The sequence below is a fragment of the Arvicola amphibius genome, chromosome 1 (assembly GCF_903992535.2).
Source record: "Arvicola amphibius chromosome 1, mArvAmp1.2, whole genome shotgun sequence".
Lineage (NCBI taxonomy): Eukaryota > Metazoa > Chordata > Mammalia > Rodentia > Cricetidae > Arvicola > Arvicola amphibius.
The window spans coordinates 99061330-99085146 of NC_052047.1; the positions used below are offsets into that span (position 1 = coordinate 99061330).

At 53.1% G+C, this 23817-nt stretch overlaps 1 protein-coding gene across 1 annotated transcript in view; it reads left to right on the top strand.

The window, feature by feature from the left end:
- The window catches only part of Gng7 (G protein subunit gamma 7), a 58441-nt gene that overhangs the window by 31448 nt on the left and 3176 nt on the right, over positions 1-23817 (top strand). Inside the window, exon 3 of the mRNA XM_038337201.1 lies at positions 21105-21221. Coding sequence (XP_038193129.1) covers positions 21138-21221 — 84 coding nt within the window. The 5' untranslated portion in view covers positions 21105-21137. The remainder of the gene's footprint in view (positions 1-21104; positions 21222-23817) is intronic.

A 23817-nucleotide genomic window follows, 5' to 3' on the forward strand; every position in this document is an offset into this window, starting at 1 on the left:
AGTCACAGCCATCCTCCTGTCTCCTCCCACAGTGTGTGTGGGGGTGTCAAGCATATACAGCCAGACTTACCTTTGTGTAGCCGCTGGGGATTTGAACTCAGGTCCTCATGTTTGAACAACAGTGCACTGACCCCCTGAGCCGTTTCGCTAGCCCTTTACTTGGTCATTCTTGGCTCCAACCTAGGGGCCAAACCAGTCACCACAGAGGAGACCACCTCATTAGGGTTTCACACGAAGTTTGGGGGTTCTGTATTTGGAGGCTGTACGCCCACAGGAAGTGCAGTCCACGGTGTGTGTGGTTGTGGTGTGGGGAGGCCCATGCTGTCCTTGTGTGACATTTGCTCGGCTGCAGACTTTGATACCCAGGACACAGAGACACACCTGGGCTTTAATTGTTCCTGTACATCCTTTGCTGCCAATCAGAAACTTAGGGGAGGAGACTCTGAGCATGCGTGGGCTCCCAGCACTGAACTTTCTCTCCTGCCGACTGTTAATGATTTCCTAACTTCAGTTTCCTCTGGAAATCTCCGCTGACCGTCTGCTGCAAGGAAGAATATCTCCTGTCATTCATTCATGCTCAGTCAGATATGTAGATATTTGCATAACATTTATGCTCTGATTGTCTCCAGTGTGTCCGGGGGTTATTCCTGTGTTGACTTAGGTTTCTGTCCTGCCTAGTTTCCACAATCATTAAGTCCCAAAGAATCACACAGAGGTCTACATTAATTATAAACTGATTGGCCTAGTATCTCAGTCTTCTTATTAACTCTTATAACGTAAATCAGCCCATAATTCTTGTCTGTGTTAGCCACGTGGCTTGGTACCTTTTCCAGCTAGGCAGTCACATCTTGCTTCCTCTGTGTCTGGGTGACAACTGCAGACTGAATCTTTCCTCTTTCCAGAATTCTCATTGCCCTGCCTCTACTTCCTGCCTGGCTACTGACCAATTAGTGTTTATTTAAAATACAAGTGAGAGGGTACAGACCATTGTCCCACAGCACTCCTAGCTTGTGGATTTTGTTTTGCTGTGATGAGGATGGACTTACAACCTCTCATGTACTAAGAAAGAGTACTGGGCTGGAGAGATGGCTCAGAGGTTAAGAGCATTGCCTGCTCTTCCAAAGGTCCTGAGTTCAATTCCCAGCAACCACATGGTGGCTCACAACCATCTGTAATGGGGTCTGGTGCCCTCTTCTGGCCTGCAGGCATATACACAGACAGAATATTATATACATAATAAATAAATAAATATTTTTAAAAAAAAAGAAAGAAAGAAAGAGTACTACCCTGACCACCCCAGCCCCTCACTGGGGAGATTCTAGGCAGGGCTCCACCCTGGCCACGCCCCCAGCCCCTCACTGGGGATTCTAGGCAGGGCTCCACCCTGGCCACGCCCCCAGCCCCTCACTGGGGATTCTAGGCGGGGCTCCACCTTGGCCACGCCCCCAGCCCCTCACTGGGGATTCTGGGTGGGGCTCCACCCTGACCACACCCCAGCCCCTTACTGGGGGATTCTAGGCAGGGCTCCACCCTGGCCACGCCCCCAGTATTATCATTTTTATCATCCCTGTTACTGTCTGGCATATGTCTCCTGTGCCAGCCCTGGAGGAGTTCCACGGACAGTTAGTTATTGACAGGTTTCAGTCCCATGCACTTTGAAGTGTCTACATGGATGGACACATGTATGTCATTTTTCACAGTAAAGCCAACATCTCTGGCTGCAGCATCTCCTTCTGTGTCAACCCTGTGTCTTAGATATTCCCACGGAGACAGACAGGGCTGAGGTGGTATGTCCCTGGGTGTGCTGTGTTTTCATGGATGAAGCAAAATTTTTATTTGATTTATGTTTTTGTTCTTCAAGGCAGAGTTTGTCTGTGTAGCCCTGGCTGTCCTGGAACTCGCTCTGCAGACCAGGCTGGTCTCGAACTCAGAGATCCTTCTGTGTCTGCCTCCTGAGTGCAGGGATTTAAGGCATGTGCCATCACTTGGGTGTTTTGTTTTTTTTGTTTTTTTTGTTTTGTTTTTCGAGACAGGGTTTCCCTGTAGCTTTGGATCTGTCCTGGAACTAGCTCTTGTAGACCAGGCTGGCCTCGAACTCAGAGATCCGCCTGCCTCTGCCTCCCGAGTGCTGGGATTAAAGGCGTGCGCCACCACCGCCAGGCTCTTACTTGGGTGTTTGATTTCTTCTTGAGGCAGGGCTTCTGTAAGTAGCCCAGCTGAGGTTTGAAGTCGATCCTTTTGTTTTAGCCTCTGTGTTGGGATCACAAACTGGGCCCACTGCTGGACTGGCTTATGACCGAACTTGAGGTGCCCAGAGGGTGCTGGCCACCGGCCACATGTGTAGGTCCTTCCATGCACAAACTTTCTTTCTCACTGCCTGTTGCAAGTGTGGAAAGGGACCAATGACAATCTAAGAGTCTGTGTCTGTGTGCTTGTGTGTGAGGTATGTGTGATTATACATGTGTGTGTTCATGGTGTGTGTGCATGGCATATGCACGTGTGTGCACGTTCATATGTGTGTGTGTGCATGGTATGTGTGCATGACATATGCATGTGTGTTCATGGGCTGTGTGCATGGCATATGCATATGTGTGCATGGTGTGTGTGCATGGCATATGTGTGTGCGTGCATGCATGTTTGTGCATGACATATGCATGTGTGTTCATGGTGTGTGCGCATGGCATATGCATGTGTGTGCATGGCAGACGCATGTGTGTTCATTGTATGTGTGTGATGTGTGGATATACGTGTGTGTGGTATGTGCATGGTATATTCGTGTGTGTGGTATGTGTGTGTGAGCATGATGTCTGAATGTGTGTGCATGCCTGCACATGCTGATGTTACAATGTGCATTCTCCCATCTGACGCTTTTCTGTCAGAGCTGTTTCAAGTCCAGCCTGATGGTCAGGGTAAGGGTACCACCTACTGTGTACTTCAGTTAAAGCAAGCCGCGCAGCAGCCAGCCTCCAGGGAGGGGTCCCAGCGATAATGACTAGTGTTTCAAAACAACAGGGGCCCCTGCTTGATAACTGTCACTGGGACCTGCCCGGGCCTGAGTGTGAATCCTGCAGGTGCCTGGCTGTAGCCAGGGCAGAGGGAGCAGCTGAAGCTCACAGCGGGGCGCCAGGCGGCAGAGGAGAGATTTGCGTTCTTGGGATGTTTTTTCAACAGTCGCTGCCACTCACAGCCATTTCCTGACTTCTGGCAGACAAGCCACAGACGGAAGGGGACAATGGCTCCGTGCCATCCTGGAGCTTTTCAGTATGTGGGAGTCAGTCCAGGGTGTGAATGCTCCCAGCCCCGCCTGTAGATAAATGCTGGGAACTCAGAACGCCCCTTCCTAGCTGGGTGACCCAACCCTTTCACGTGCATTTGAGGGCGGTGGAGCTTCTGGCGTTTGCGGAGGCTGCTCAGCGCTCTGCAGGGCCCAGAACACCCCGCAGAGAAGGACCCGATTAATGTCCCTAGGGCGCCTGGACCGATGTGTAGGAGCTGATTCCAAACACCTGTGGCGGGAACCAACCGGGCATGCCCGGTGGAGAGGGTCTGTGTGGATTTGTTGACTTTAGGCTGCCGTGTTCTGTGTCCCCGATTCACCCAGACTGCAGGTCCCCTCAGACAGTACACATCTGCAACACCAGCATTTTGGAGGAAGTGGTAGGAGGATTGCAAGTTCAAGGTCAGCCCAGACACTTTAGCGACTCCCTGTTTCAAAATAAAAATTAAGAGGAGTCCTGGGAGCTGTGTGTGGTGGCGCACTCCATTAATACCTGGAGGCTGGCCGATGTCTGTGAGTTTGAGGTTACCCTGATCTACGCGGCAAGATCATAATAGCAAGAGCAACAGAATGAGACTCTTTTTCAAAAATGGGGTGCTTTGGTGTATAGTCAGGGTGGAGCTCCGCCTAGAATCCCCAAAGAGGAATTTGGGGGCGTGGTCAGGGTGGAGCCCCGCCTAGAATCCCCAGTGAGGGGCTGGGGGCGTGGTCAGGGATAGATTTTGTTAGCAGGACAGGCTCTGGCTTCCACCTATCACTGGTTAGTAAAAACATCCCTGCTGACCTGTCCTAAGGCTTCTCACCTGAGAGGTGACACCAAAGCTTTCTGGTTTTTCTACTATTTGGGCCTTGGTGACTTTGCCGAACATGTGAATTATATCCGTGCTGTGAAGATGTGTGGGGACAACAGGTGTCCTGGGGCTTCGCATGCGGCCCGGTCCGTCCTCCTTGGGCTGTGGTACCCCGCATGGACTCTCAGCCGTGGGCCTGGCTCAGGTGGTCGGTGGCCTAGGCTTTAACTGCCTAGGCAGCCCTGGGACCCATCGCTGGAGCCTGTGGGCGGAGCTCTGTCCGGCAGTTCCTCTGCAGCAGGAGCACGTATGCGTGACAGACAGACATGAGCAACTGCGTGTCGCTGCGTGTGCACACGGCAGTTCGTTTTCCAGAAGCCTTCCAGATGCATCCTAGAGCGAGGCCAAATAAGCATAAATCAGAGATGCCGTCGCTGCCTGCAGCCCGACAGCCTGCAGTCGGCTGTTGTCCGTCCCACTTCAGCAAGATGGAGCGATTTTGCTCAGAGGCTCAGGCACCCCACCCCCACCCCACCCCCTTACCAGAAGAGGGTACTGGACTGAGGTGAACCCGGAGGGCCTGCAGGGCTGTGGAGCACAAGGCTTCACACCCATGACACAGACAGAAGGGAAACCGGCTGTCTGAGTAAGCACAGAGCTCCTAGGACCCCCCAGTTCCACCCCGAAGTGTACCCTCTCCAGGGCAGGGAGAGACGCTTGCACACGTGCGTTCACAGCGGTGTGATCCATGAACTGAAAGGTTGAAACATGTCTGTGCATGGGATATTGCTCAGCCGTGTAAAGGGAGGGACGTTCTGACACCTGCTCCTGCGTGGATGGCCCTTGAGAGGACATGCAATGTGGGAGCCACACCTGTCACCTGGTGCCCAGGATGCAGAGGCAGGAGGATCAAGAGTTCAGGGTCAGAGACCCTGCCTCGAAAGACAAAGTTAATTTTTCTGAACTGAGCATTTCACACTTAGGAGGGTGGTGCAGAAAGGTTGCCATGATTTTGAGGCCAGCCCGTCTGTCATGAGAGCTGAGTCTATTCATTGATGTTTATTACACTGTTTGTCTTTGGTCTAAGGTAGCTTGGAATTACTCTGTAGCCCAGGCTGGCCCCTGCGTCGGCCCCCCCAACGCTCGGATATCAGGTGTATGCCACCACACCTGGGCTTAGTTGAGTCTGCTCGTGAAGATGAGGCCTGTTTGGGGGTTATGGAATGTTCTGGGGTTAGTCAAAAGTTGTTCAGTTCTGCCAAAGTGCATTGGGTGGCACCTGGGGAGGCAGGCACGAACGGCATGTAGTTCCACATCAATGAAGTTGCCTTCTTTTATATTAAATGGCCCCATTTCTGAGGCTCCATGGGCAGAGGCCCTAGGCTCCATCCCTAGCACCACAGAAACTAGGCATGGGGGTGACACCTGTGACCCCGCACTCCTGAGGTGGAGACAGCAGGACATCCTCAGCCACATAGTGTGTTTCAGACCAGCCTGGGCTACCAGACACCCTATCACGCACGAAGGGAGTGCGGCTACTCTGGGTTCTGTGAATCGAGTGCCCAGCCCCGAAAGTCCTTCTGAGAAGACAGGGAATACAGTCTGGGGGATTATCCAGGGCTCTCCGAGCTGCCCAGACACAGGCTGTGACTGATGGGCAGAAAAAGAGAAGCGGGGACTCTCTGTTTTCAGATCCTTCCAGGAGGCCACAGAGTGACATTTTGGAGTCTGGGCTCTTGACTGGGAGGGGAGCAAGTGGGAGGCACCATGGAAATGTCACCCAGGGCACATGTGAGCCTCCCACCCACTGCAAGCCAGGAGCTTCCCCAGGGCAGTGTCCACAAGCACTCACACAAACCACACCCAGACACACGAGTGCATACACACACTCACACACATCTACTCACATGTGCATATATGTGTATATATAGACACATGTATTCATTCACATACACACGCACACACAGACTCGTGTACTTACATGCACATACAACGCACACACAGACACATGTACTCACATGTGCAGACATGCATACGCACGCACAGACACATATACTCACGTGTGCAGACACGCACATTCAAACACATGTACTAACATGCACAGACATGCGCGCAAACACAGACACATGTACTCGCCATTACGCACACACTTGAGCACACAGGCACACACACACATGCGAGCTCGCACATACACACATGTCCCCAGGTTTTACCCAGGCTGCTTAGGGCCACAGCACTAGTGGGCTGTTTGCCCCCACGTGCCCTGCAGCACAGCAGAGTCTTGGTGGTGATGAAGCCAGAGGCCCCATGGTCCTGGAGTCTTCCCGTCTGCTGTGTAAAGAGGAGCAAGGAACCTGGCATGGTGGTGCCCGTCTGTCACTCGGGCCATGGGGGATCTTAGATCCCAGCACGGGCTCTGCATGAGACCCGGGGTCAGATCTCGGACTAGGCCGGGTCTGCTGTGACCAGCCTGCTCTGGCAAAGGGTCTTTCTGCTCAGCATTTCCCCAGTATCTGCTGCCTTCTCCTAAGCCCTGATTGTCAGGTCGGCTGTCTGGAAGCTTGCCTGAGGTAACTCTCACTTCCTCTTTCTTGCTTGCCTGCTTTTCTACAGTAGGATAGCTTTATTCTGAAGCCCAGGCTGGTTTCAAACTCACAGCCATCCTCCTGCCTCAGCTTCTGAAGTGCTGGAATGGCAGGCAGGAGCCCTGTGCAGGACACTGCTTACTTTCCTGAACAATCACCAACAAACCACAGAGGAGCAGAGATGGGCCACTCTGCCACAGTTGGGGTGAACTCTGTCTCTTGTAAGTGGTTGTAACTCCTGGCTCGGTTTTCCTTTTCACACGGTTCCAAGTGTGTGATTAGCGCATTAAACTGTGTCAGAGGTCTGTGTGAGCGGGAGAAAGTGTCGTGGATGCAGGGTTCTGAGCTATCTGAGATTCCAAGGAATAGAGGGTCTTGGGATGCATCCGGGGACTATGAGGATCTACTGCACCAATGGGGATTATAGCATTAACCTCCTGGTGCATGGGAGCTGCAGAAAATGGGCAGTGTGTGTGCACACACGTATGCAGATGCACACATCTGGAGGTCGGAGAATGTCAACCCCGCCCCCCTCTCTGTCACCCTGAGTCCCGCAGCTTTGACTCAGCAGCCATGCCTGCTGCGTGGGGCCTCTCTGGTCTGCATGCTTTGTGCACTTGCTCTTACTGAACCATCTCCCCAGCCCAGGAAATGCACGTCGTTCATATTGGTGACTGGGACACAGATTTGTGCGCCTTTAAAATGTGCAGTGCCAGTGGAGAGGCGGTGATGCACGCCTTTAATTCCACCACTTGGACAGGAGGCAGAGGCAGGCAGATCTCTGTGAGTTCGAGGCCACCCTGGTCTACAAGAGCTAGTTCCAGGACAGGCTCCAAAGCTACAGAGAAACCCTGTCTCAAAAAACAAAACAAACAAACAAAAAAGAGCTAGTTCTGAGACAGCCAGGGCTACACCAGAAAAAGATACATATATCTTATGTTGATGTAAGATTCCGGTGGTGGGAGCAGGAGCTCAACGGTTTAGGGTTGCTCTTAGCACCCTGCCGAAGACCTGGGGTGTGGGATGAAACGGTGCCTCTAAAGTATGGTGGCGCCGGGCGGTGGTGGCGCACGCCTTTAATCCCAGCACTCGGGAGGCAGAGGCAGGCGGATCTCTGTGAGTTCGAGACCAGCCTGGTCTACAAGAGCTAGTTCCAGGACAGGCTCCAAAAGCCACAGAGAAACCCTGTCTCGAAAAACCAAAAAAAAAAAAAAAAAGTATGGTGGCCAGTTTCCCAGAGACTCATCAGCAAGTGCCGGATTCTGTGTGATTTCAGATACCTAAACGATGTCTGCAGATATACCTGTGGCTGTCCCAACTGTGGAAGCTGTGACGGGGTGAATGGAGGTCGGGAAAACCACTCAACACCCTGAGGGGCCCAGCATGACCCAGGGAGATGGATCTAGGCCTCAGTCCTCCTCCAAAGTCAGGGCTGCTAGCTCCACAGCCTCCCACTGTGAGTGGAAAAAGCCCTGCTGGTTTTTGGGACTATCTACTGTGTTTGAGGAAGAAGGGCTAGGGTGGCTGGCAGGGACCACAAGGGCACAGCCTCTGGGCATGTGAGCCACCAGCCCAATCTGGTCAGGAAGTCAGGCCTGGGTTGACCTCATGGGGACAGCCCACTGCAGAAGGAGCATTGAGGGTAGGAATGGACCCACTGGCTACACACTACCCAGTCTCACCAAGTACCCTGGCTTGCATCGTCATGAAAGTTGCCAGCTGAGGCCAGAGATGGAGGGACAGGACCTGTTTCCCTTGGTGTCTGTCCCCTCTCCAGTTCCACCCAGCTGCTCAGGAGACGGGGGCAGGAGGGTCCTGGGCTGCAGAGCGGGTTCAAAGCCAGCCCAGGGACCTGAGCTCGGTCACCCAGGTAATGCAGAGCTGAGAATGTGGGCAAAGGAGGACCCTTAGAACTTGCTGGCTCAGCCTAATCCACTGTTTGAATGGACAAGGGGACAGCAGGCAAGGAGTGACCCAGGGATGCTCTCTGGGCTCCATGTGCACGGGCCAGCTGGGACAGTGGAGCCAGACCCTGTTTCTAAACAAGAAATGAGGAGAGAGCTGGAGAGGTGGCCAGTAGTACGGGCCCCTGGTACCCTTGCAAAGGAGCTGGGTTCGAGTCCCAGCACCCACAGAGTGGCTCACCATTGCCTGTAGCTCCTTCTGGCCTCCACAGGCACCCACATACCCTTGACATACTAAGACACTCAAACATACGTCTTTTTTTTTTCCAAGTCAGGGCTCCTCTGTGTAGCCCTGGCTGTCCTGGAACTCACTCTGTAAACCAGGCTGACCTCGAACTCACAGAGATCCACCTGCCTCTGCCTCCCGAGCTGGGATTACAGGCGTGCGCCACCACTGCCCAGCTATTTATATATTCATAGCTTTTTTTTAAAGAAAATAATTTTTAAAAAAGTAAATTGGGCGGGGGGATGATCAGGAGTGAGGAGTTTTTCCATGCTGGTTTGCTGTCTCTGGGTTCCATTCCCAATACCGTGTGTGTGTGTGTGTGCATGTGTGTGTGTGTGTGTGTGTGTGTGTGTGTGTGGTGTGTGTGTGTGTGGTCTGTGGTGTGTGTGTGGTGTGTGTGTGTGGTGTGTGGTGTGTGTGTGTGTGGTGTGTGGTGTGTGTGTGTGTGTGGTGTGTGTGTGTGGTGTGTGTGTGGTGTGTGTGTGTGGAATGTGGTGTGTGTGTGTGTGTGTGGTGTGTGTGTGGTGTGGTGTGTGTGTGTGTGTGTGTATCCCAGCACTTGCCAGACACTGGCCCACAGTCTGCCCTCCCCCTAATGCTGTCTCGTGCCCCGTTTCCCTTCCTCTTGACCCAGCCTGCTCTGGCATCAGATTCCTGCTCTCCAGCCCCCAGTCACCTGTCAGCAGTCTGTCCCCAGTCACAGGGCTTAACCTAACGTCTGGTTCTCCACCCTCCCGGCACGTGGCTCACATCAAAGGAACCTAAGCCAGGACATAGCAACCCTCCCAAATGTTCCGTGAAATCACCCGGACTTTTGTTTTCCTTCATCTGGTGCATGCACCTCTGTGCCCTTTGACCTTGCCTAGGGGGCTGCATGCACTGACATGGAATAATACAAATTGGAAGGCAAAATGAGAGTATTAGCAGTGTCCCCATCTTCGGGAAGAAGCCATTTCTCTTTAATCTCACTTATTTGTTTGCCTTGTTTTCTTTGCTCATGACAGCGTCTCATGTGGTCTAGGCTGGGCTGGACCTCATGACCTTACCCAATGCTCTGCAGGGCCCACGACTCTGAACCCCCAAACTGGAGACAGAGGTGGGGTCCTGAATCTTGTCTGCAACTGGTAATATTTCCATCAAAACTTTCTTTTTAAAACAGCATTTCTTTAATCCCAGCACTTGGTAGGCAGAGGCAGGCGGATCTCTGTGAGTTCAAAGCCAGCCTAGTCTGCAGAATGAATTCCAGGATAGCCAGGGCTGCATAGGATAACCTGTCCGATTCAATCATTTGTATTTTCCTAATAATTGGTGCCATGTCTTTTAGGCTGTCTAACTTACTTGTATACACTTATACCAATCTCTCCCCACCCCCAGACAGGGTTTCTCTGTGTACACCTGCTTGTCCTGGAACATGCTCTATAGGTCAGGCTGTCCTCAAACTCACAGAGATCCACCCTGCCTCTGCCTCCCAAGCTGCTGGGATTAAAGGTGTGACCACCACTGCCCAGCTATACCAATCTTTTTTGAAAAATTGTTTTATGTATATTTTGTCTGCGCATCTGTCAGGGCACCAAGTGTGTGCAGTGCCCTCCGAGGTCATAAGGGGGTGTCAAGTCCCCGGAACTGGAGTCACAGAGGGTTGTGAACCCCATGTGGGTGCAGGGAACTGGTGCATTAGCTGCTCCAGCCCTGTCCATTCTAAACTACTTTTGCTATGTATGTGTGCGTGTGTGGTGGAGGCGTGTATGGGCAGGCTCAGCTGTACAAGTGAAGTCCATGTTTTCTGAGGGGGGCCACTGAGTCAGGAACTCAGACCAGGGATCTCCAGGAACCCTCATGTCTCCGAGCCCCAGCTCCAGCCACAGGCGTGCCCCACTGTGCCTGTGTGGTGCTGGGGTTCAAACCCATGGCTGCTTAACGGCTCAGCAAGTGTTTTACCCGCTGAACTCCTTGCACCTTTGCCCTTTATTTATTGTAGTATTAAGTTCTGAACCCAGGGCCGCGCTCATGCTGGACAGGGCCTCGCTGGGCCACAGCTTGTGAGTCTGTGAAGACTCGCGATGCTTGCCCTGAGTCCAGATCCTAGCATGGGAGGGCACGGGAGGGACGTCCATGTGCAGAGCGGGAGCAGCCACTAGAGTACCAGCTTATAGAAGGTGCTGGGCATGGGGAGCTCTGTAAACATCCACAGAGAAAACACTAAAGCCTGGGAACGCATGTCTCCTCCCGCAGCAGGGGCTGCAAACTGAACCGGGGACTGCCCTGGATCAGAATCCTCCTCAGGGTGACACACAGGAGGCAGAGACTCGGAGACTGTGCTGATGGCTCTGACAAGAGCAGAAGGGGCCACAACCCGGGGGGAAGCTGTGCCAGGCTCTGGTCCCCAGCACTGCAACTGCAGTTTGGTTGTGTAAGACTGAGATCCAAGAGGACTGAGAGAGGTTTCCCTGGGACGTGGAGGAGTCTGTCAAGCCCCCAAAACAGGCCTGTCGTTTCTCCAAGCCAACCTCCCTCTCTTCCACTCAGGAGCTACCGGCTCATGAGACATGAGCCGCACTGTGCCCTGGCACGGGTCCAGGGTGGGAGACAGCATTTCCTCAGTGCCGGGAAACACAGACTGGTTGACAGGAGCCACCGGGCTCTGTGTCCTGGCCCAGCCCCCATTCCCAAGATTACAAATGCTCACATGATCAGGGCCACCCTCTACACACACACACACACACATACACACACACAGCCGAGGGGACCAAAGGCCGCCACCCCCCCCCCCCCAGGGCCAGATGGGTACACAGTGGTCCTTTCTCTCCTGCTCCTGTCTCTGAGGTGGCAGACCCATCCGTTGCTGGGTCACCCTTGGTCATCACCAGTTATTCTGGGGCTCCGTGCTGGCAGTGGGAACCTGCCTGGCCAATCTGCTTTTGCCTCTTGTGGACATTTTACTCATGCCTATTCTTTCTAAAAATAGCCACACAGGGACCCATTTAGTGTGCGAACAAAGCGATCACGGCTGCAGCGGGTCACAAGATGCTGTTTTTCATCTGGGTCACTGGTTTCCCTTGGAAATACGTCCCCCGAGTGTCCTCACATGGCCAACCCCATGCCCTGCTTCCATGTGACCAAGTGACCCTGAGAAGCTGCAGATTCGGCCCACCCACCCTAGGGACGGCTCACCAGGGAGCCCCAACACGTGCTTTCCCATGGGTGGACATTCAGGTGCCTGCCCCTGTCCACGGTCTGTGTCTTTGTCCTCTTTTGTGTCTGATGCGATGCCAGAGCTTCTGGGAATGGGGGGGTGGTGAGGGTTCCATCACAGCACAGAGGAGCTGTCCACCGGGGCTCTGTCTCTGTCGGCTGCTCTATGGGACCTGCTCCACTCTATACCAGGAGGTCCCTGACTGTCGGCCACATGTCCCCAGAGTTCCCTGAGGGCCATGGTCACCCCCTGTGGGAGCCCCTAGGTCTGGACCCACTGAAGAAGCCTGGGCCAGAAGAAGCCACTTTCCCTCCTGCCTGAGGAGACCTGCTGACAGTTGCACAACTAAATTAGAAAAACATTCTAGCCCCACATGGGTGAAGAGGGGAGACATTACAGCTGCCACAGAAAGCAGATTGGCAATTTTTGGAAAAAAACAAAACAAAAAAACCAAAACAAGCACAATCTATCACATGACCCAGAACCTTGAAATCATCCCTAGGTGCCCCAATCCTGGGCTCCTTGTGCAAGAGGCAGGCAGTCATTGCCAAGGTCCTGCTTTATATAGTTGGCTTGCAATTGTATCAAGATGCTTGTGTATACAGTGGTGTGCAGTCATTGCCTAGACCCTTGTATATAGAGTTGGCTTGCTGTTGTCATTGGGACCCCGTGTATACAGTGGTGTGCAGTCGTGGCTGAGGCCTGTGTATGCAGCAGTGCCCCATGGGCCGTGCAGGTGCAGGGACAGGAGCCTGGCTCTCTGCCGGTTTGTTTGGCTCCTGATCTGGGCTCTGAACCTCACGTGCTTGCTGGGAGTGGACAGAGGTCTGCGCTGCCTCCAGGCTGCCGACTCGCTATTTTGTTGTGTTTTCTGTTTTCCACTTATTTCCTAACTTTTTTTTTTTGGGGGGGGCAGGCAGGACGAGAAAATGGGGAGGGAAAATTAGCCATATTCCTGGATGTTGACAGGAGACAGAAGTGAAACAGGAGCAAGAGCCTGCCACCTGCTATAGTAGGCTGAGGAGGAGGGGAATTGAAGCCTAGACTGGGCAGTTCAGGGAAGGCTTGATCGAAGCAGAAAGTAGAAGGAAGACGGGGCGTGGTCAGGGTGGAGCCCCGCCCAGAATCTCCCAGTGAGGGGCTGGGGCGTGGTCAGGGTGGAGCCCCGCCCAGAACCCCCAGTGAGCGGCTGGGGCCCCTTCTTAGAATCCCCTCTGCTGGCTGCTCCCAGATCCCCCCAGTCTAATTCATTTGTTTCTTTTTTATTTTTTATTTTTTTTTAATTTATTTATTTATTATGTATACAATATTCTGTCTGTGTGTATGTCTGCAGGCCAGAAGAGGGCACCAGATCTCATTACAGATGGTTGAGAGCCACCATGTGGTTGCTGGGAATTGAACTCAGGACCTTTGGAAGAGCAGGCAATGCTCTTAACCGCTGAGCCATCTCTCCAGCCCCATTTTTTTCTTTTTTAAAGATTTGTTTATTTATGTGTACAGGGTTCTGCCTGCATATGAGCCCGGCTGTGTGCCTGGACTCCCGAAGAGGGCACTAGACCTCATTACAGATGGTGGTGAGCTCCCATGTGGGTGCTGGGAATTGGAGTCAGGCTTTCTGGAAGAGCAGCCAGTGCTCTTAACCTCTCAGCCATCTTTTCCGTCTCTAATTTTTCTTTCTAAATTAGATAGAGTTCATTTTCAATCCATCTTTTTTTTTTTTTTTATAAGCAGAGTCTCATGTAGCCCAGGCTGGCCTCTAAGTCGGTTGTGTCACCAAGCTTGGCTTCTGGGCTGAAGGGTGCAATTGGGTCCCAGCTCCATCCTTCTCACCCTCACATGTCGGTGGGGGTAGCACAGGGCACCTGGAAACCCCTGGGACCACACCAGCCCGGGGCTGTGATCTTAAAGAATCCTTTAGTCCCTTCTGGGATCCTTTTCTGGAAGGTGACAGGCACAGACTCATAACCAGAGCCAGTTCCCTTCTGCGGCGAGGGAGGCCGCCTTTTTCGGCTTCTTCCCCCACCTGGCAGGTCCCCACCACCACCACCACATTCCCCACATTCCTGTCTCCTGACTCAGGAGTCTGAGCGGCTGGGGCTTTCTCAGCTGGAGAAGACAGGAGGGGCGCCCGTGCTTTCCCGGCCCAGGGCAGTGGCCGCGTCCCAACTATGAGAGCTATGCCTGGCATCCACAGGTTCCCCGGCATTTTTGGGTCTGAATGTCATTGTTTCCCAAGGTAGATGGCGGGATGAGGGGTGGAGGGAGGTGGCCTCCAGGCTCTGAAGTGGAGCCGTACTGGCCTGGACCGGCGGTTCAGCAGTTAGCGCACCAGCTGCCCCTGAAGAGGGCAGCTACACAGGGCTCAACCTGCCTGTGACTCTGGTTCTGGGGACCCGATGCCCCCTTCCTGCCTCCGCGACACACACAACTAAAATCAAAATATTTAAAAGTAGAGTCCCAGCCTTGCCGTCCCAGGTCAGGAGGCTCAGGAGGCAGAGGCAGTCTGATTGCGGTGAGTTTCAGCCAGCCAGGACCACATATGACGTCACTCAGGTTCACTCAGCTTCTTGATTTAATTCTCATTTCGTTTTCTTAATTTTTTAAACTTTATTTTATTTTTATTTTTGGTTGTTTTTCTTTTGTCTTGGTCTCACTGATGACCCGAGGCCAGCCTCAGTGTTGGAGCAACGGATAGGCAGAGTTGCTTGTGGCTGGGGCTGACTGTCATACTGAAGGCCTGAGGTCCATGCCAGTAGGGCCATTTTCAGCTCTAGTCGGCTTGAAGCATGCCTGGGTTACCTGAGACCTGGAAAGAGAGGGGCCTCCGTGGAGAAGGAGCTTGCTGCCACGCCTGGCAACCAGAGTCCAGTCCTCCTCAGAACCCACATGAGCAGAGAACAGACTAGGGAGTCTGAGCTAGGTCCTTTGAGCTCACACACGTGCACACAGAAAAATAAATACACGGGAAAACATCTAAGATTTTATTATGTATACAGTGTTCAGCCTATGTACACCTGCCCTCCAGAGGAAGGCGCCAGGTCTCATTACAGATGGTTGTGAGCCACCACGTGGTTGCTGGGAATCGAACTCAGGTCCTCTGGAAGAGCAGCCAGTGCTCTTAACCTCTGAGCCATCTCACCAACCCTGACTGTTATATTTTAATTTGCTTAAAAGTCAAGCATGGTGGGCACACCTGTCACCTTAGCCTCAGGAGGGATGTCACCATGAGCTCAGGGCTGGCCCAGGCTCCAGACTGAGGCAGTCTCTACAGATGCACACACAGGACACAGCAAACTGGCCTCGTAAGCCAACAGTGCATGCAAAGTAGTCTAAGCTGCTTGGGAAGCCAAGGCCAGAAGATTACTTCAGCACAGAAATTCTCACCACTCTAGAATATTCCCTCGTTGTATTTATTATTATTATTAATTTGATCCAGGGTCTCATGTAGCCCAGGCTTGCCTCAAACTCCTTATGTAGACAAGGATGACCTGGACTTCTGATCCTTCTGCTCCTGTCTGTCCCCATGTCCCATGCTGGAGATGGACCAGGGCTTTGTGCACGCTGGGTGAGCTCTGCACCAGCTAAGATATGAGCACTATGCCGGCTGAGCCCCCCATCCTTATACCCCGGCAGGAAACTTTTTATCATATTACCCCACCCCACCCCCGTCTAGCAAATCCCAGCACATGTTTTTATTCTCTGTCCCCAAACAGTGACCTCATTATCTGACTATGGTTGTGCAAGGTGACAATCTACAGGTATTTTCCTCCAAAGTCCAAATGCCTCAGAAAGAGGTCACGGGTGTGGGGCTCCTGTCTTAGAGGTGCAGCAGGACAAACAGGGACCTGTCGCCCCATCTCAAAGCAACTCTTCTCTGGGTAGAGAAGGTGAGACTCAAATCCAGGGTATCCTCCAAACCTCCGAGTTCCCAGAGCTGCGCAGGGCCGGGATCCTGGCGGTGACCTCATCATGCTTTGGGACTCCGCCTCAGAGACATGCATCTGAGCTTCTGGGGAAGACGATTGTATTGATCCATACATAGTCAGTCGGTTCACAGAAAGAACATGTAACCCAGGCTGACCCTGAATGCTATTCCTCCTGCCTCCACCTCCCCACAGGTATAGGCACTGCTGTGGCTTCAATTATGTAGGTGAGCTCATTTAACAACTGAGTTCTAAGCACTCTCTGGCGCTCCCCTCCCCCAGCTACAGGCCCCTGCCCACAGGGCTCCACCTGGGCCCTGAATTTTCCAGGTACCCCTGGAGGGCGCATGGAGGTGATGCCTGTGTCCCCATGGCCTCTGGACAGGAGGGGAAGAGCCCTAGGCTGTAATGGTTTCTCAACAGAGTGCAGCAAACCAGCCTTGCCACATTCACAGGTCGTCCTGGTCACTGGCCACCTCTGCTCATGCTGTGTGTGTGTTTGACTCTTGACCTGGATCTGGACACAACCTTCTCTGTGGCCACAGCTGCTCAGCATCCTTGTTCCCCTGCATCGGGGACCTGGAGGGCCTGTGGGCTCCATCCCCCTCCACAGATCTCCTCGCTCTCCCTGGTGTTCTTCATATTCTTTCTCTATTTATTGCTGTGGGGACCAAGTCTCATGTAGCACAGGCTAGCCTTAAACTGGCTATTTAGCTAAGGGTGGTCTTGAACTCTTGATCCTCTGCTAGGTGTGCTCCACTATGGCCAGTCTCTGTTGTGCTCTGATGGGACCCAGGGCCTCCCGTGTGCTGGACAAGCACCCCCACCCGCTGAGCCACAAGCACTGTGCTAACAGGGTTGGTGCCCTGGGTGTTGAAACTAAAGCTGGGTATCGGCAGCATTGATCCCGGAGTTCTGGGAGCTGTGGTGTCACCAGAGTTCGCATGTTTTCATTTTACCTACAGACCTGCTGGGGTCACAGGGTTCTCCTGATAAGGGAGACCTCGCTCCAGGGGACAAATGCGGTGTCACCAGGGCACAAGGCCCTGGAGCCAGGTCAGGGCGCTCTGCGCCAGCAGGACCCATGCACCCGCCGCCCTGTTGACCCTCCCCAAGCACACTGAGGCCCTGATGCCCTCTGCCACTTGCCTGGGCCGCCCGTGAGCCTGTCACGAGTGGGGAAGGCAGCTCGGGGCGTGGTCAGGCTCCACTGTTTTGCTCTGTCCAGGCGTGTGCTCTCTGAGAATGCCTGTGAGTCTGTAACTGAAAACAAAATATCGCAGCAAACACATGCTGTTGTCCTAACTGCAGAGCTGAGGCAGGGGGACTCGGGGCATCCCCGGCTACACGGCCGGGTTGGGGGCAGTGACAGCTGGTGAGGCCTGTTCCCAAAACAAACACGCGCACACAGCAGTCTGTGTGGGGAGCCCAGGCAGCTTCAGGAGATCTGCCCTGTGGGTCCGAGGGCTTGGCGCCAGCACCCTTACCCGCGAGTCATCTCTACCCCGTGCCTTCTGTCTTTGGTGGAGTATTAGTCACCCATGAAAAAGAACGAAGGGCTCAAGTAGGTGAATCGCGCTGATGTCAGGCGGGAGAAAGGCCAGGCCATTTACAACGTGAGATTCCTGTCCTAGGACTTTTGATCCCAGCTACTATACACAGTGAGGAAGTCAGGGTGACAGGAACGGCATGTGTCCTGGTGGTGGTTACATGGCCGTATGCACTTCTAAAGCTTCTGTCTATTGGGGTTCACCGTGTGTGTGTAGGACCCTTAACAGAAGCCATTAAATGGGATCCTTAAGAAGGCTCGCTGTTGCAAGGCGGTGGCGGCCCACGCCTTTAATCCATACATTCAACAGGCGGAGGCAGGTGGATCTCTGAGTTCGAGGCCAGCCTAGTCTACAGAGTGAGTTCCAGGACAGTCAGGGCTACACAGAGAAACCCTGTCTAGGGAGGGTTTTGCTGTCATGGTCACTCCTTTTCCCTTACTGTTTTTATTGACTTTTGGCAGTGGTTGTTTGGTTGGCCGGGGTTTTAGGTAGCCAAGGCTGGCCTTGTACACACTCTTAAATGCCTGATCCTTTGCCCCCACCTCCTGAGGGCTGGGGTGGAGACACACGCCTCCATGCCTGCCCTCAGGCCTTTCTGTGTGACCCGCTCTCATCGTCTCCCTGGCTTCCTCAGGGTCGCACTGTGTGCCTGTGGTCACAAGTGCCACCTCCACCACACTCATTTACACACTTATTTGTTTGTTTATTTTTGAGACAGGGTTTCTCTGTGTAGCCCTGGCTGTCCTGGGTCTTGCTATATAGACCAGGCTGGCCTCGAACTCACAGAGATCTGCCAGCCTCTGCCGCTTGAGTGTGCCACTGTTGCTCAGACTATGTATGTATGTATGTATGTATGTATGTATGTATGTATGTATGTATGTATGTATGGTGTATTATAATATATGTATGTATGTTGTATGTGTGTATATATGATGTATGTATGATGTATGTGTGTATGGTATATTATGATATATGTGTGTGATGTATGTATGATGTATTGTGATATATGTATGTATGATGTATGTATTATGGTGTATGTATGATGTATGCTGTATTATGATGTATGTATGTATGGTGTATTGTGATATATGTATGTATGATGTACGTGTGTATGTATGTACTTATGGGTTTGGAGGCAGGGTCTCACTGTGTACCTGTGACTGTCCTAGAATTAGCCATGTAGACCAGGTTGGCCTCTGGATCTAGTGTTGGGGTGAAAGGTGTGCATCTCCTTACCTGGGCCTCTTTCTTTGATCTTTGAGTTTTTGTATGTCTGTCAGTGTAGGCTGAGGGACTCGTGTCTCCCCCTCTGCCTCCCATGGCCACACTTTTCTAAGGTTGAGGATTTTACCCCATCTTGCCCAGCTGTCTGTTAGTCTCATGCCTTCGGAATTTCAGTTGAACAGGAGGGCTGGGGTCTGGGGTCGGATGGGTTATATGAGGCGAGGGACGTGACTCAGCCACACAGAACCATCCCGGGAGCCCAGGCACATCTGGCTGATACCTCTGTGCACCCCTAGACCTCAGAAGAGGCTCTCCAAGAGACCCCAACTTCTGGGACCTCTTCTCCTCCTCCCCTCTCTGCACCATGTAGGCCACTTCCAAGGGCCTCAGCAGGGTTGGTGACCAGGGATGCAGGGTCTCTTGTAGTCCATGGACCCAAAAAGGGAGTAACTTGGCCCCTTGGGCTCCAGGTAGCATCAGGGACATATGTGGCTGTCATGGGGGGAGCTCCTGACAGGGAGCCGGCAGAGGCCAAGCATCAAGAACAGTTTCCATGAGCCTCTGTCTCCTCCGAGCCTGGTTGCCATGCCCCCAGCACACCGAAGGTGTAATTATATCTCACCCACAAGGAGAGCTAAAACCTAACCCTGCCTTCCTGGCCTTTGAGTCCAGTTCTGGCAGCTCTCCCAGGGCTGTTCTGAAAGCATCACCCCAAGTCACCCCAAGTGATGTCCCGAGTTCTTGAGGGCCGCCAGGAACCCGGTGCTACAGTCACCGAGGCCACAGCCAGCCACTCCCACCCCCCCACCCCCCGGGGCTGCCACATGCAGAGCCTTGTGTGGCCAGCTGCCTGTAAGGAAGGAGCCCAGCTGACTCAGCAGCCTTCATGTTTGGCTGTTGTTGACTTACTGCTTGTGTGTGTATGGGGGCATGACTGGGCGGTGAGTCAGGGACTGACTGGTGACACATGCTTCTGCCGGGACAACAGGGGACAGCCTGCAGAGGTGCAGCAGGCAGCCATGTACCAGGAGAAGCATGGAGCACAAAACGTGTCCAGATGTGTTTGTGGGTAAACGCAGTCATGTACATACCGAGATGCACAGAGGTGCATGTGCGTGTGTGTACACATGACACCTGAGCAGTATCAGCCAAGAATCCCCCCGAGAGGGGCTGGGAGCAGGGTTCCTGAGTGGAGCCCTGACTTAGCATGCACAGAGCCAAGCGCACACACACCCATGCCATCCATGTGCGGCCTCCAGAGATCCCCGTGCACACACAGCACACACCTGAAGACAGACACTGACCGGTTCCCACTTCTATCTGGGCACACTGATTTTCACACACACCCTCACTCAGACACATTCTTACATGTATGTGCACATACGTGTGCTGAGCCGGACCATCCCCAGCTTCTGCTCCCCAGCTTCCTAAGAAAACACACAGCTAGGCCTGCCCTTCTTCTCTGTACTCAACTATATTTAGCTCATGAGAAATCTCAGGTTGGAGTCCATGAGGTTTCCATGCCCTGCCTTGAAAGTCCTGAGGAGCGATTTCTCTGAAGCCACAGGCTGAGTTCTTGCTTTTCTGCCCCTAAGAGTGGTGCTGGATATCATCTGCCCACTCCCCAGGCAGGGCCAGAGATGATTGATGATGATGATGATGAATTGAAATCAGATTAAAAACATTGTTAAACTGGATGTGGTAGCCTATCAACCCAGACCGTAAGAAACTGAGGCAGGAGAATGGCCAAGAGTTCAGGCCAGCATATATGGAGACTCTGTCTCAGAACAAAACAAACAAAAATCGCTGTCTGTTCATGTCTAGCTGCAACAACAACAAAAAAAAAACATAAATCAATTCCATTGAGCATTGCCCAATGTGACATTTGATAAAACTATTGGCAAGGTCTGACAAGAGGGCTCAGCTGGGAAAGGTGATTGCAGCCAAGACTGACAACCTGTGTTCAATCCCAGAGAAACCACATGCTGTCTCCTACCTCAGTGTGGATACTCTAACACATACAAACAGGTGCACATACACATATATTTTTAAACAATAAAATGTTAGGGGTCTTAACCAGGCAGTGGTGGTGCACACCTTTAATCCCAGCACTCGGGAGGCAGAGGAAGGCGAATCTCTGTGAGTTTGAGGCCAGGTCAGGACAGTCTTCAGCTGAATTATCATCAGCCCCAGCCTGGGCCATGCTGGTCACAAGTCTCCGGACCGTTCAAGTGAATGAACGACTCTGTGAGAGGCTGGAGTGACCGCAGACCCACAGGGACGGACTGTCCTCTGAGGGGTCGGCGGGGTCGCGGGGTCAAGGTCCACAGGTTTGATCAGCAGGTTCACACCCACCCCTCTTTGTTTTCAGCTCTCTGGACGGTGGGGTCCAGGCTGATGGCTGATGATGTCAGGGACTAACAACGTTGCCCAGGCCCGGAAGCTGGTGGAGCAGCTGCGCATTGAAGCCGGGATCGAGCGCATCAAGGTGAGCGGGCAGGGTAGAGGGAGACCCGGAGTGGCTCCTCCGTGTGTGTTCTGGCTGTGTGACCTTGGGGCACTCACAGGGCTCTCTGAAGCTCTCACCAGGAGACAGTCGTTGCGTGTGGCTGAGAAACGCCAAGTGTTCCATTGGCTGCGGCTCGGCTTTTTCTGACCCGTGGTCCTCTCCACAGCGCTGTCTTTCTCTTTGGTGACTACAGACAGAGGAATGAAGCATATGGGGCTAGCTGATTCATGATTTTCATTTCTTGCTTTTTGTTTTGCTTTGTTTTAGTTTTGATTTTTCGAGACAGGGTTTCTCTGTGTAGCCCTCATTGTTCAGGAACTCGTTCTGACATCCTGCCTCTGCCTGCCAAGTTCTGGGATTAAAAGTGTGCGCCACCATCGCCCGTTTTTTTTTTTAAGATTTATTTATTATGTATACAGTGTTCTGGGCACCAAATCTCCTCATTACAGACGGCTGTGAACCACCATACCACCATATGGTTACTGGGAATTGCTCTCAGAACCTTTGGAAGAGCAGTCAGTACTCTTAACCTCTGAGCCATCTCTCCAAGCCCCAGATGTTCATTTCTTTTTTTTTTTTGGTTTTTCGAGACAGAGTTTCCCTGTAGCTTTGGAGCCTGTCCTGGAACTAGCTCTTGTAGACCAGGCTGGTCTTGAACTCACAGAGATCCGCCTGCCTCTGCTTCCGAGTGCTGGGATTAAAAGGGTGCGCCACCACCGCCCAGCTCAGATTTTCATTTCTTGCAGTAAGACTGGTTTGTATACTTTAAAAGGGCTGGGGGCATGGTCAGGGTGGAGCCCCGCCTAGAATCCCCAGTGAGGGGCTGGGGGCGTGGTCTGAGGACTTCAGCTTTTCTAGCAAGAGGTCACCTGATGATCCATGCCCAGCACCACCAAACCTTATTGTTTAACTAATCAACATGGCCCGTACAGAGTCATTCACTGGGCTCCAGGGGCTTTCAGTTGGGGATGGTCTGAGCACGTTCCTGGTGATATGTGGTCACAAATGGGCTTGATCCCACGTGACCCTAGCTCTCCGGCCAGGCTGGGCCCAGGACACCTCACAGGAGGCCTGTGGGCCCCAGCTGAAGGTCTTTGGCCGACCTGGGCAGTCAAAGCATTCCTTGGGGCCGGGCACAGAACAAGGTCCTTGTTGAAGTGGTTTTGTGTCTGGTCTGGTGCCAACCCCCAGCCCGAGTGGAGGGTGCTCTGTGATTCATCAGGGCCTTTTTGAAGTCGGGAGGAGCCTCCCCACCTCAGCCAGTCCAGTCTGCGGGTGGCATGGGGTGTTATTAGCCTGGTCACCCTCGCAGGCACTCTGGGCTTCTACACCATCAGAACCATAGAGGCCTGGGAGAACTCTGGAAGGGGACCTGAGTGCCCTGTTCCCAAACCAGCTATTTCGAGGTCTCACAGGCTATTCTTGGGGTCACAGAGGATGAATTTCCAAGTAGGAGTCTGCGTCCAAATGTTGAAGGGCAGCAGCCCACAGGCTCTGAGAGGCGATTGTCCCTGTCCCCAGGGCCCGGCAGCTTGGCCGAGCCAGGTTCCCAGTGTCTCCAACACAGCAAGGTAACTGGGGGTTCAACTAAATGGCCTGGGAGATGGCTGTGGTAGTGAACGCCTGTCAGTTTAGACTCAGGGGAGCTCCAGGCCAACCGGGGCAACAAAGTGAGACCCCATCTCTGTAACAAAAGACCTGTGGGCGGCTTAGCAGCAGGGTGATTAGATGAGTTGGCAGGGTGCAGCAGACTTCGGTGGTGCTGGCCTGGGATCATCCTCAGCTACAGGAGGCCGCGTCAGAAAAGAAAACAGCAAAATAGTGGCCTATTAAGATGCAGACGCAGGTAGCCCCTCAACCAGGCGCGGCCAGAGAGCAGGGGGCGTGGCCAGCGAGTGACAGCAGCCAACTTTCTGAGGAGGATGTCACAGGTGAGCTGATGCCTGGGCTGCAGCTGAGGGGACAGTGAGACCCCGGAAAGCTGTGACAGAGGGATCCCAGGGGCCAGCTGGGGTGTGAGGTATCAGACTGACCTGGTCAGATGACAGGCAAGGCTTTTCCTAGGCACCTATCGTGAGTGGGATGGGAGTGGATCTAATGCGGAAGGAATCCAAGCACTGCTTGCTTAAATGCTAGCAACTTATGCTGAAGAACCTTCAAAGTCCCGTTCCTCTCTTTGCTTCTTTTGCATGTGGGGGCTGGAACCCAGAGGTCCACAGGAACTGGAACATTGGACCTCTAAGCCACGCCCCCAGCCCCTCACTGGAGGATTCTAGGCGGGGCCCCACCCCGACCACGCCCTCAGTACCTGAGAGTAGTACCTTTTTATTTTATTTTATTTTTGTTTTTTCCGAGACAGGGTTTCTCTGTGTAGCTTTGGAGCCTGTCCTGGAACTCTCTCTGTAGACCAGGCTGGCCTCGAACTCACAGAGAACTACCTGCCTCTGCCTCCCAAATGCTGGGATTAAAGGTGTGCACCATCACTGCCCAGCCTGTGAGTGGTATCTTGTGTGTGCACAGTGTTTCTTACACATCCCCATTGTCTACTCAAAGCCTGTTTCAGGGGCATCGCTTT